The sequence below is a fragment of the Canis lupus genome, chromosome 2, assembly GCF_048164855.1.
Source record: "Canis lupus baileyi chromosome 2, mCanLup2.hap1, whole genome shotgun sequence".
Taxonomy (NCBI): domain Eukaryota; kingdom Metazoa; phylum Chordata; class Mammalia; order Carnivora; family Canidae; genus Canis; species Canis lupus.
Genome location: NC_132839.1, coordinates 52,700,032 through 52,712,620, shown reverse-complemented (window position 1 = coordinate 52,712,620; position 12,589 = coordinate 52,700,032). Strand labels below are relative to the sequence as shown.

The 12,589-nt window shown below is 50.9% G+C and overlaps 1 protein-coding gene across 5 annotated transcripts in view; it reads left to right on the top strand.

Moving 5' to 3' along the window:
- Nucleotides 1-12,589, top strand: part of NTRK3 (neurotrophic receptor tyrosine kinase 3) — a 391,483-nt gene that overhangs the window by 274,373 nt on the left and 104,521 nt on the right. Inside the window, exons 14-15 of one of the 5 annotated variants that reach the window (XM_072799305.1) lie at nt 3,252-3,386; nt 4,863-7,019. The exons of 3 other annotated variants lie outside the window; for them this stretch is intronic. In XM_072799305.1, coding sequence (XP_072655406.1) covers nt 3,252-3,386; nt 4,863-4,981 — 254 coding nt within the window. In that variant the 3' untranslated portion in view covers nt 4,982-7,019. Of the gene's footprint in view, nt 1-3,251; nt 3,387-4,862; nt 7,020-12,589 lie in introns of those variants that run through there. One more of the 5 variants, XM_072799308.1, reaches the window with a different exon arrangement.

Below are 12,589 nucleotides of genomic sequence, written 5' to 3'. Positions count from 1 at the left end.
TGTCTATCTGTGAGGGAGATTTTCTTTACCATAATACACTCTTTTTTGACCCTTCTTGTTCATGTAGTGGTCTAGAGGAGGGTGCTGGGGAGAGTTCTTCCCTGCACCATCCTTGGCTTCCCAGGGGTATTCTCAAATATTCCATCCTCTTGCTGTGGGTGTGACTATATTCTGGATAATTGCTCTTCTCTCCAAACTCATTAGCATCTCTCTTTCATCAGACTTCCTTTTCATCCTTCTTAAGCGGAACTCCCAAAAGTATCATCAAAATGAAGGAGTCAATGTATAGATGGAGTTTGGGTTTCCTTTCTTGGAAGGTCCCAATGCAGGCAAAGTGTTACTGTAAGAGTGGTGGGTGTGGCAGGGCAGAAAATGAAGCAGCCTAGAGAAAGGTTAGACCAAGCACCTGCTGAAGGGGGGCAAAAGCAGGCATGGGCATGCTCATCTTCCTCACTTAGGAAGCTGTGAGTGAGGAAAGAGCATTCTAGCCCTCCATCGGGCCTTGCAGAGGGGGCTGTATATAAAGCCCCACTTGCTCTGGAGAATGTCCCCACCACTGACTGCTCCCTTGACTTCCATGTCAGCCTCTTGTTCTTGATATAGATTTTCAACAAAGGGAAGCCATATTGCAAAGTAGTTAATTCTAAGGACTTTGGGGTTATGAAGAACTTGGTTCAAAATCAGACTCTGCCACAAAGTGAACTTGGTTGGTTTGTTTGTGTTTTATTTGTATTTATTTATTTTTTAAGATTTTATTTATTTATTCATAAGAGACACAGAGAGCCCAGAGAGAGGCAGAGACACAGGCAGAGGGAGAAGCAGGGTCCGTGCAGGGAGCCTGACGTGGGACTCGATCCTGGGTCTCTAGGATCACGGCCTGGGCTAAAGGCAGCACTAAAATGCTGAGCCAGCCAGGCTGCTTGGTTTGTTTGTGTTTTAAAATATATTATAGGGCCTTAGTTTCTCCACATTTAAAATAGGGTTAATAATCGCAGTTTTTTAAAAGATACTGGGGGATACTGGATTAGCTGTAGGCAGTGCCTGGTACTATCCCTACCATACGTGTTGATCCTGGAATTCCAGGGGGCTCAGCGATGCCTCTGATGGTAGGACTATTACAGCGGGACATTGGTTGGGGGATCCCTTCTTCAGTCTGTGCCTTCCTACAGCGTAGTTCAGAACATCTCACCTCTTCTTCCCCTTCGGGAAAGCTGGGGAGACTGTGGATAGAATGCCCCCCCGGCTGGGGTGGGGTGCAGAGTGGGCTCCTCACCCTCACATCTGTCCTGATGTCCCCTCCTACTCTTACTTCCTGGACAAGGATCTGAATTACCCTGTGTCACTGGGTCCCTGTTCAGGCACCCCTGACCTTAGCACCAGGACTCCTGTGTATTTCAACCTACTCCTGAGTCTAAAGTGCTTTTCTCACAGCCGATACCGTGTAAGTGCTAAGCACTAGTGTGATGTAGCAACTTGAAGATGACAAACGAATACATTTGAAGAGGAAATGTTGGAAAATAATCCAATAGAGCTCCATTTGGTATTGGGCCTTTTATCAAGGCCATAACCTAAACCACTTTATGGAGTTAGGTAATAAAATTATCATGTCAGATAACAAAAGGAGGAAGCAGGGACAGAATGGGAAGCCTTGAGAATCTGAAGCTGCATGAGGAGTGTGTAGGCAGGAGATACAGGCACGTTCTCCCCAGTGGATGCTGGAAAGCTGGAGGCGCTAGACTCCCAAGGCCAGAGCATGCAGTGGAGCTGAGCTGAGACCCCAGAGAGGGGTGGGTGATTGGGATCTGCAAGGCTGACGGTCTAGCCCCCTTTTGTGTTGCACGCCATCAGAGCTGAGCCTTTTCTACTCCAGTGAATCTTGAAGGCCTTGCTTTTGAAGGTTGAACCTGCTTTCAGCCCAGTGGGATTAGGCTCCAGTGCTTTTACCCAGTCCTGTGGGTGCTCAGTGCCCCTTCTTCCCCAGCCTTCCTTCCCAGCAACCCTCACTTCCCAAAATGATTCCAGAGTCTCTGGCTTACTGCTCAGGAAACTATACCTAGACAGTCCCTGCAGACCAGGATCTGTTCTGAGTCACAGAGGACCTGCAGCGAACTCTATGCTGCATGGCTTTGGGAGAGCTGTCACCAGATGGAGGAAGAGGTTAGACATAGAGGTCTTGGGGTGTGGTGGGTGAAGCCTTCTTTGGAGTGGGCTTGCCCCTCCTCAGTCTTCCTTCCACCCATCTTTGCCTTTCCTGGGTCAGTGTCCATGGTGGTCCTGGTCTCCCCTGCCCTCCCCCAAGCAGATGCCTTTTCCTTCCCGTTCCAGGGTTGTTCTGAGCAATAAGGGGGGGAGGAATGGAGGATCTTGGAGCAGTGCCTCCTATGCTATCAGGATTCAGCACTTAGAATCTTGGAAAGGCTCCACCTGGGAAAGAGTTCCAGAGAAAACAAACTTCAGATCCCGGCTAATATGGGAAAAGGCTCATGTTCACGGAGGCAGCTTCAGGGACCTTGGCAGAGCCTTAGGCAGGCTTGGCCCCTGCCTTTAATGGATCCGACATGGAGCCTTCCAGGGCCCATGATACTGCATGGCCTCCAAAGGAGACTTCACTCTCAAGCTGTAATGATACACTTTTTGTAGGATTTTTAGGCCTTGGGTCTAGTGAACCAACAGCCTTGGTTCCAACTGTTTATGCCCTAACGAAGGCAAGAAATATTTTAAGGGACCAAACTCAAAACTATCACCACCCCCCTCCCCATCCCCTCCTCATCCCCTCTTATCAAGTTGTTTTCCTCTTGGAGATTAGCTGAATTTTTTTCTGAGGGAGAGAAGAGGCCAGAAAGAAGGTCTTGGGACCTGCAGGGTCATCACCCAAGTGATAAGAATCATCCTTCTGGCCCTGGGAATGGCATGCAGACTAGCAGCGATGGGCACAGGGTCAGGGTGCTGTGGCCCAAGAAGGGAGATGGGAGGCAAACATGCTAGGGAAGGGTTGGACAGAGTTCATGATGATGACAAGTCTTTCCTGACTCCCTGATTATAGTTTTTTAATGCCGCTGTGTGATACTCCGAGGACAGCGTGTCTAGATCTTATGCATAAAATAAACCAGGTGGCCCTACAGGTAAAGCAGGAGTAGGGAACACCTGGGCTTCCGTTTCTGGCATTGTGCACGTGAAAACGACGTCCCCTGTTGTTGCACTTGGGGCTCAATACTGACCATTAACTCCCCCATGTCTGCCTCTTCTGCCAGGGGTCTTTTCAAACCTAGACAATCATGGGATATTAAACTTGAAGGATAATAGAGATCATCTAGTCTCATCAACTCACTATATATATGAGGAACCTGAGGTCCAGAGTGGGGAAGTGTCTTACCCAAGGTCACATGGTGAGTTACTCCTTTGACGTCTTTATATTCAGTACAGACCCCTCCCCCAACTGATTTTGCTGAAGAGTACTAAGACCTCATGGAGACTCCATATGTCCCAGAGGACTGACTAGGTGCCCAGTGTGGGATTGCTACTAAAATCTCATAGGTCAGAGGAGTCTTCCAGGGAGGACATGTCATAGGGCCAAGGTAAGGGGTGTGGGAGAAGCAAGAGAGGGACCATAGCCCAGAGAGAAACAGTGAAGTCACACACCTTCTAGGCAGGCTGCCCAGACCAGTGGCCTGCACCCCTTCCACCTGAGAACCAAGAGAGCCCTCATCCTGGGCTAACACCACATCTTATCCTGAAGCTGAACATGATGTCATAGACAAGGAAGTTTCCCTCTGTCCTCTCAAACCTGACCCTGCTCCCTCTAGATCAGAGGGCTCCCAATGCCCAGATTACTCAACTGTATTTTGAACATCATGTCATCTGGGAATGAGGAGGGAGAGTCTCAATGCAATCAACTCAGTCTCTTCCCATCGTAGCTTCAACATCCAGCTGCCCATTGTGACCTTCACATGCCTGCACATGGCTTTCATGAGAAGATAGGCTTGGTCCTGTCTTGTCCGCACACACACACATTCAACAAACATACACACTATACAGACATTATTTTACAGACACTCTTAAAAATCTGGGGTTGATTGAGAAACCTCCATCTAGAGGTTTGATCAGGAACACCCACATCTCTGGACACTCTGGACATCTGATTCATTCAGGCCATGGCCATGTAGCCAGACAGGAGCTACCAGTGTCATTCCTCGAGAACATTGCCATCCCCTCTAAGACTTGGAATTATGATAAGGCCAAAAGAGCAGCTGTTATTTCCTAAACTTGCCATGGAGCTGGTGAAATGAAAACAAAAAGTCAACAAGAAAGAGCTGGCAGGCTTGGAAGAATAGCGCTCCTACCCCCAGGGGTGGTAGTCTATAGGATTCCAGCTCCTAGGATTAGAAGTGGCCCTTAACAATGCAAGTCCTGAGGAAGCGTTCCCTTCCACCTCTCTGCCCCGTCAGTGACCGTAGTGGTGATGCCCTTTCCCATCTACCTGTCCGCTCATCCTCAGGGGATCCTCCCCAGTAGATGAGGCTGCTCCTGCTCCTCCGTGACGACCCAAGGCCAAGCCCCACATAGTTTGTTCATTTCCCTTCCTCTCGGTTCAGTGGAGGCTGCAGCAATAGGGAGTGTTTCCAGTTTCTCTGACCATGCTTGGTTTTAAGTTAATCCCCTCCTCCTGTCCTTCCCTTTTGCTGACAATTCATTTGGCAGTTTCCAATATATATATGTATCCATATCTCTAACCCTTCCCCTCCCCCCCCCTTCAAGCTCCCTCTCTGTTTCCCCTCTTAGTTTTGGTCTTCTTTGGGGGTTTTGGTTTTTACTTTATTTTGCTTTTTTCTGTTTTTCTGTTTTTTTGTTTTTGTTTTTTATAGGTTTCAGAGAAATTATGTTGAATCCAATAAGCCTTCCCGGACATTCCAAGCCTCTTAACCATGGCATCTATGTTGAGGATGTCAGTGTTTATTTCAGCAAAGGACGTCATGGCTTTTAAAAACTCCTTTTAAGACTCCCTGTTTTGATGTCACCTTGGTAGGCTGGGCCCTCTGAGAGGTGGGAAGCTCTAGGCGCTGTTCTCTTTGGATCCGGGGATGCTAAGTAGAAACTGCATGAGCCACCGGTGCCCCCTGCACCCTTTAACACCACCAAGATGGGGGTCCTCCCCCATCCGTCACCGGCAGGGTTGTCCTTCCCCTCAGACATCACTGTGCTCCTTTTCCCCCCTGGCCTCCGAGGCAGCTCCTGCCGCCATCTTTAGAGCCAATAAAGAGAATTAAAAACTTGTGCACCAAGAACCATCTTTTAAACACACTCTAGCCATTCTCTTGCTTTACAAAAACAACCCAACCACCACGAGAAAGCCTGACGAAGTCCAGCCGTGCTCCGGCCTCGCTAACCCTGCTTGGAAGTGTGGGGTCTCCCTGGCTCTCCCTAGGATATCAGGCTATATCCTCTTAGCGATCTCATCGCCCTGCAACCTCCAGTGGGGAAGAGCGGCTAAGCAGAGGTGGAGACCACGTGGTGAGAGAGGGGGAGCCAGGCCCAAGTGTTGGCACAAGATTAGGTCTCAGAGGAAAGAATGGAAACCAATCATTTTATATATATATATATATATATTTAGATAGATAGATAGATAGATAGATACACAATGTATCTACACATTTGTGTATCTATCTATCTATCTATATATATAATTTTTTTTTTTTTTTTTTTTTTTTGGTGGAGAAAACCATACTTTTTTGGGACACATTTTTCCCCCTTCCTTCCTCTTCTCTGGAATGGCTCACAGTGAGTGTGGTATTACAAAACTCCTTGGCCCCTACATCTGCAGTCCTGACGAGCTTTTGCTACAGAAGGTCTTGCCCGTGAATTGGCCGTCCTCCTAGGACCACAAGGGACCCAGGGAGTCAGGGGCCAAGACCCTTCCTGCTAGTCCCTGGCCCCAGGATTGGCTCTCTACCCCCACTTTCATTTACTCTTGACTCTGAGAACTTTTGGAACCCAATGGAATCACCATTTCAAGGCCAAGATGAGCTGAAGGGGAAGAGAAGGAAAAATGGCCTCCTCCAGCCCCTCTCATGGCACCAGTGGAAGTGTCATCCTGTTCTCTGGTCAATATATGTGTTTACTTTGCTTGCTTTGACTCATGCCTTACTCCATGGCCACCCTCTCCCAAAGAGGGGGTTTATTCCTCCCATTTTCAGCTTGATCCACGGGGGAGAGAGAAGGAGATGGCTTTGCCCTGCTTCGATAGGAAAGGCACAGCCGTAGGGCCCGAACCTCTCCCATATTTGCTGCCCTGTTGGCCAAGTGGACTTCGGGCTGGGCCCAGCCACTCCCACCTGTGTTACCTCCATTGTAAGAGCTGCCCCTTGATGATGGAGAGCATGAAGCAGGGGGTCTCCCATGGGGAGCTCTTAGGACAGACCCACTAGGTTTGGGGTGGTGACACACAGCAAGAGATAGTAGATTCTCTGGCTTCGGCAAATTGACATGGGAATCAAACTTCCCACTGAACGTTTCCTTCCTGGGTCCTGTGGATGGTGTTCTTTGTGCTAAGTTCCCATTCTGATTCTGCAGGTGCCTCCCTGGGATTTAAAATCACGAAGCTTTCCAAGTTCTTGGCCCGTATCTGGGATGACCTCCCAAACACTGTAGTGTCCAGACTATGATGCAGGGGGTTCAGTTTTTCTCCAGGGCCTCGAGCTGTGTGTGTTTCTAGCCCCTGCCAACTTCCTGCCATCCTGCTCCCCATTGCTTCGTGTCAGGCTGTCCCCATTGTGTCCTGCTGACCCTTTGGGTCGGGGCCTCCTCCCGAGTGTGGCTTTAAGGAGTAAGCTTGAGGATGATGTTTTTTAATTATTGTAAATCATTACCTCATTTCCAGCCTGCCAGGCTCCATCCATCCCAGCATCTTTTATTCTGTCATTTTCTCACCTTGTGCTATGACAATGGGGCGTTGTATTTCCACAGAGACTTATAGGAGTGTTCAGTGTATAGTTTCTTAATAAACACTTTATTTTCTAATGAAATGACTGCATCAGACCTCTTATTTGGCAATTTTGCAAAGAATATTGAAGATACAGAAATTCCCACATTTCTCCTCTGCCTCCCCTCCCCATTTTTACTGATCCTCTTTTAAAGACGTTTCTTAGTTCAATCCTTGTTTGCAAAAGTGTTTACAATCTGTTGCATTGGTTGCTTTCATTGAGACTCCTCCAGTTAGGTCAAACCCATCTAGTGAAGTGTTTTCCTCATTCTGTTGAGGAAGACTCAGAGGCACAGAGAGGCTGAATGGTTCACCCAGGGTCACACAGCACAAGAGGCAGAAGCAAGATTCAAACCTGACTCATCCAGACACCACTCAGGCCACTGAGACCCTCACCTCCTTGGTGACTCAGGGACTCTCCTTTTGTCAGCAGCCGAGGCTTACAGTGATCCTTTCTTCAGAGCTGATATGTAAGAGGTTTGGGAGTAGAACTGAAGGATTCTTGCCCCAGCAAGTCACTAGGACTCTCCCTCAGATGGAGCGGTTTCATTCTTTCCCTGGATCTTGAGGACATGACCTTGCCTAGAGGAAGACGGGGCTATGGGCTTATAAGCTAGTCTGCTGATCACTCAGGGGCGCCCCATCCACACCCACATACACACACTCCGGTGGACCAGACTCTCCCCTGGGGTCTCCTGTGGGCTGCCCAGAGTGGTAGGCAGTTGTAGGGTCCTACTGAGAGATGAGGCATAAGTGAGCTGGGTGTGGCCATCTGCCCTGGGTTCCCGGCCCTGACACAGCTGGAAGGGTTGCCATGCCTCTAACTTAGAACATCTTCCTTTGAGGAGGAGGGGACTCTACACAGGCTATCTGGAGCAGGAGTCAAGGGCAGAAGAAGAGTGAGGAAGATTTCCTGGGTTGAATTGGACCTTTCACTGGGCCTCCACAGGCTTTGTGACAACTTGGCTTACTTAGGTAACAGAGCAAGGTGGGTGAGCTCAAAGTGGGAGTTCAACAGGGAAGTGGTCAGGCTAGGGTGGTGCTTTTTTCCCTGACCTTCATTGACTTAATCTCTTATTTAAATTGAGTTTAAGCCCCCCTCCCTCACAACCTCACCCCAAATGGAAGTTCCTCTTCTCTAGAGTGGCCTGGATAGGGCATTACCCCAGCTCTCCATTCTCCTATTTTCTCTGGTTCCGGGGCTGGAATTGGAGTGCCCTTTGGAACCATGGGGAGAACTTTCATTTTTAGGTAAGAGATTTGAGCTTTGTTATATTCCAATGCATGAAACCTCCAATGCAGGGGAGGAGGGGAGATGAGCACCCAGCTCAGAGCAAGGGCCCCACACCAGCCCTGGGAAGGGTGTGCTATTCCAACATAGGAAGAGGCAACAGGAAAGATGGGGGTATGGGGGTTTGGGGGCAAGGAAGGGGACTAGAGCTTGTGCAGTGGCTTCTATTTTGTCTGTGAAGTGAGATCTAGGGAGAACTGAGCAAGTCTGAAGTGCAGCGGAGGAGACATTGGCAGAGGGCAGGGAAGCACAGGGAGTTGTCAGGCGGATCAAGGACCGGGCTGAGCAGGGTTTAGTGTCCAGGACTCTGTTTTCCATGTTTCCTGCCAGACCCTAAAGTGCCAGGCATTTATCCCAGTGTTAGAGCCTCTGGGCCCATTAGAGCCAGAGGGGGCAGGCCCAGAGAGCAGACTCCACCCAGAAGGATGCTGGCCGGGCCTGGCTTCGCGCAGGGCGACTCAGGGCACCAGCAAGACCTCCTGAGTTTGGAATATCACCCACAGGACTTCCCAGTGGTTTTCCGGGACTCCAGCTTGCACTGTGATCCTGCAGCTCAGATCCACAGCTGATGCAGGCCATGAATCTGGTGCTCTTGCCAGGTGCCTCTCTGGATCTCAATTCTAGAGGGGGACATTGGGGAGGACTGGTTCTGAATGAACCCTATTCTTGGGAGCCTGGAGAGCGGGAAACTCACTCTATGAAAGGAGAAGACAGAGGTAGGACCTTCCAGGGACATGCTCCGGAGAGGACTGGAGGCTTTGACAAGGGTTACACAGCCAGATCCCAGACTGGTTACCAAGCGCCGAAGAATGGGCCCTGCCTGCAGAACGTTAACAGCGATCACTAGGTCACTTACACAGATCTGCTCAAAGCCAAGCACATTTTACCCAGAAGGAAGCTGAGACCCCGAAAGATCAGTGGCTGGCCCCGGTTTTCACAGCTTGTGACAATCAGAAGCAGGGATGGCAGGAGGGGTCCCTGACTACAGTGTTCCTCCCGGGCTGCTCTGCTGCCACATGGAGCAGTCAGGCTTCTGCTTCTAAAAGGCTGCAGTCCTGGGGGCTGCACAGCCACAGTCTTCCCCTACCCCTCCCACACTGAACAAGTCTCTTGGGGGCTCTTTGAGGCTAGATGCACTCCTCAGGGTGCATTTTTTTTTTTTTCAAGATTTGATTTATTTATTCATGAGAGACTGACAGAGAGGCAGAAACACAGGCAGAGGGAAAAGCAGGCTCCATGCAGGGAGCCCAATGTGGGACTTGATCCCAGGACCCCGGATCTTGCCCTGAGCTGGAGGCAGATGCTCAACCACTGAGCCACCCAGGTGCCCCAAGCAGGGTGCTTTTTAAAGACTCCCCGGAAAAGAATGTCTACAGTATTTTTTTTTCTTCACTCATTCTAGCATTTTGTGACCCCACACTCCCGAAGGTGTGGTTGGTCTTAGGTCTAAGATGAATTCCCAGCTTGAAGTCAGTGAGATTGCCAAGCAGACAATGGTGGGAGAGCTTGATGTTGGGGAGGGCTTGTTGGGGGAGACGCCTGATCCTCAGGTGGGTGAGGCTGCCCAGGTCTCGGGCAGGTGTGAGCAGCTTCAGACAGGAAGGTGGTGGAAGGAAGGAAGATCCTTACCTGACTCGCCCCCATTCGAACTTTTTGTCCCATCTGAAAGACCTCCCGGTGTGTCGAAGCTCAGCCATGTGCTTCTTACCCAGCAAAAGAACAGATGCTAAGTATGTGCAGTGTGGAAACCAAGAAGCTGGCCTCTGGGCCACCCTGGCTCTTCCCCTCCTGTGTGGGAATTCCTTCTGCAGCCAGGCTTCCAGCAGCCGTGTCCTCACCTCCACCACCCAGCCACAGGTGTGACTGGGCTGGGACGCCTCTCCTGGCAGGGCCCAGATCCTGCAGGTCAAGCCCAGGCATGAGCAGAGGCCGCTGTATCTCAGACACAGCAGTGCAGGGCAGGAGTGGGTTCGATGCCACAGAGACAGGACAGGAGCAGGGACAGCAGTGCAGGAGGGCTTTGTTGCTGTGCAGCTTTCTGAGCCGTGCCTCACATGGATTGGGCAGAGGGCCTTCGCCCTTCAGTGTTCAGGGACTCTGAGCTCTGGCTAGACTCCTGCATTGCTGCCACAGTAGTTCTAGAAGGGAGAGAGAAATGAGGAGAGGGGGACCAAGGAGGTGGGGGCTGGCGATGATGCTGGCTGCTCTGGGGCTCCTCTGGGAAGGACAGGAACAGAGGGAAACTCTTGAGTGTGACAGTGGAGGTGGTGATAGGGCAGTGAGGAGCCCCGGAGTGGATGGGAGCCTGGTTTGCAGATTGTCCAGGAGACCTGGGGCTCACGCCCTGCCATCTCCCAGCTCCATGGCACCCTTCACGACCCCCTCTTCCGTGGGGTTGATGTGGGCAAAGCTGCTGCAGACTCCAGTTGCCTTGAGTGGTTCTGATCTTGCGCTTTGCCATTAGAAATCCCATGATCATCCCTGCACTTCCCACCTTCCTGAAAACCCTCACCTGGGCCTGACAGTGTCGCTCTCTGAGCTAAGTAGGATGCCTTGTTCAACCCTACCTGAACCCAAAAATGAATTGAAAGAGATGTGCTGGTGAGAGAGGGGTCCCTCATCTGAGTTTTGGGGGAGTGGTTCAAGAATTCCATCAGGATTCTAAGATCCATTTGGGTAGGATTTTAATCCCAGCTCCTCCTCTCGGTGGGTGACACTTGGATAAAGTGAAATCTCCTCCGCTTGCTCGGGGAGGTTTCTGCATGGAGAGGAGGTCTATGGCCTCTTTGTAGCTTTGGCCCTGGCTGCCAGGACACTTCCCCTCCTGTCACAAGATACCAGGGTGCATGCCTCAGAGGGCTAGATCTTTCCCCACCGTGCTGGGCTTGCAGGGGGCTGGAAGTCTGTGGTTCAAGTATTCTGTGTGCTCCAGGGTGGGGGACAGTGAGAACGGAGGAGAAGGAGGAAGTATTGGCCTGGCCTTGGACAAGACCTTGCTGGCTCCCCTGAAAGCAGAACAAGCAGGTAGAGGATCTCTGAAAAGCACAGATCCTGCAGGGAGTAGAGGATTCTGCTGGTCCTGATTCTGTGTCAAAGGCCTCCAGCCCCAGGCAAGACCCAGTCCACGTGGGCCCACTTTGGGAGAGAATCTGCAACTATCTGGGATAAAGGGGAGAAGCATGATTACCAAATTCTCAGAGAAGAGCCAGAGCTGTAGAGAGGTCCTGGCTGAGGGCTTTGATGACACTTCCCAAGCTGAGGAAACAGGAGACACACAAACTTTCTGCACAGCTCTGGGCTTCCAGGGTCATGGTTTTACCCACAGCCCTCTGCAAGCAGTGGCTGCCGGAGGCCTCTCTGATGTAGAGGAATGTGACTTTGATTTGGCTAAGGGTGGAGAAGGGAGCACATGGCATCACAGCAACACGGGAGCTTGGCTTTTCTGAGAGGCAGAGATGCTGAGCCATACCCCCATCCTCGCGCGTCCCGTCAGAGCAGTATCCTGTGATTACTGAGGGTTTGGAGGGATGGTCAACACTCCCCACTCGGCAATGGAGAGGGTTCGAAGACCAAGGAGCCAGCCTGCCAAAGGTATGAGTTCCAGGATCGTGCTTTCTGGTTTGTGGCTTCATCAAAGTTTGGGAGGGCAGGTCACCGTGTCAGCTCAGATAACACTCCTGCCAAGCCTGACTCCGGTAAGTAACGCCGGAGGCCTTGGTGGCTAATAGTGACAACCAGCTTGTCTTCATGGCTCTCTTTCCCCTCAGCTCCTGCTGCCCACGAGCTATTACCACGGCAGCAACATGAAGCCTGGTTCTGCCGTTGGGGACCCCACTGCAGCAATTGGCCTGCTTCCCTTAAAAAAGACACAGCCTTTCCTCCTTTATCCCCAAGCTCATTCCGCAGTGAGAAGGGCAGGGACCCGTCCCGGCAAAGTGATTTCATTGCTGTCAAATATGGACGGGAAATGCTTCCTTTATAGAGCCGTGAAGCACCGCTCTGAAGCTCCCTCTACTTTTGGCCTGTTTTGGTCCTTGTGATGTGGCTTCAATGCAGTGTTCTTACCTCTGTAAGGCTTGCAACAGCCTTTGGCCAAAGGTCATGCTATGCTGACTCCCAAATGGACTTCTCAGGGAAAGAGGGTGTGGGGGCTCCCTCACCCAGGAGACCGCTGGACTGACAAGAGTTCTGTCCTTCTCAGTCTTTATCAGCACCGGCTGGACCAGTAGTCCCCAAGAGCTGCTCTGTCACTGCCGGGCTCAAGAAGTGCAAGTCCTAAAGTCTGTGTCCCATGCACCAAATGTAGGTGTTGCTCCCAGGCC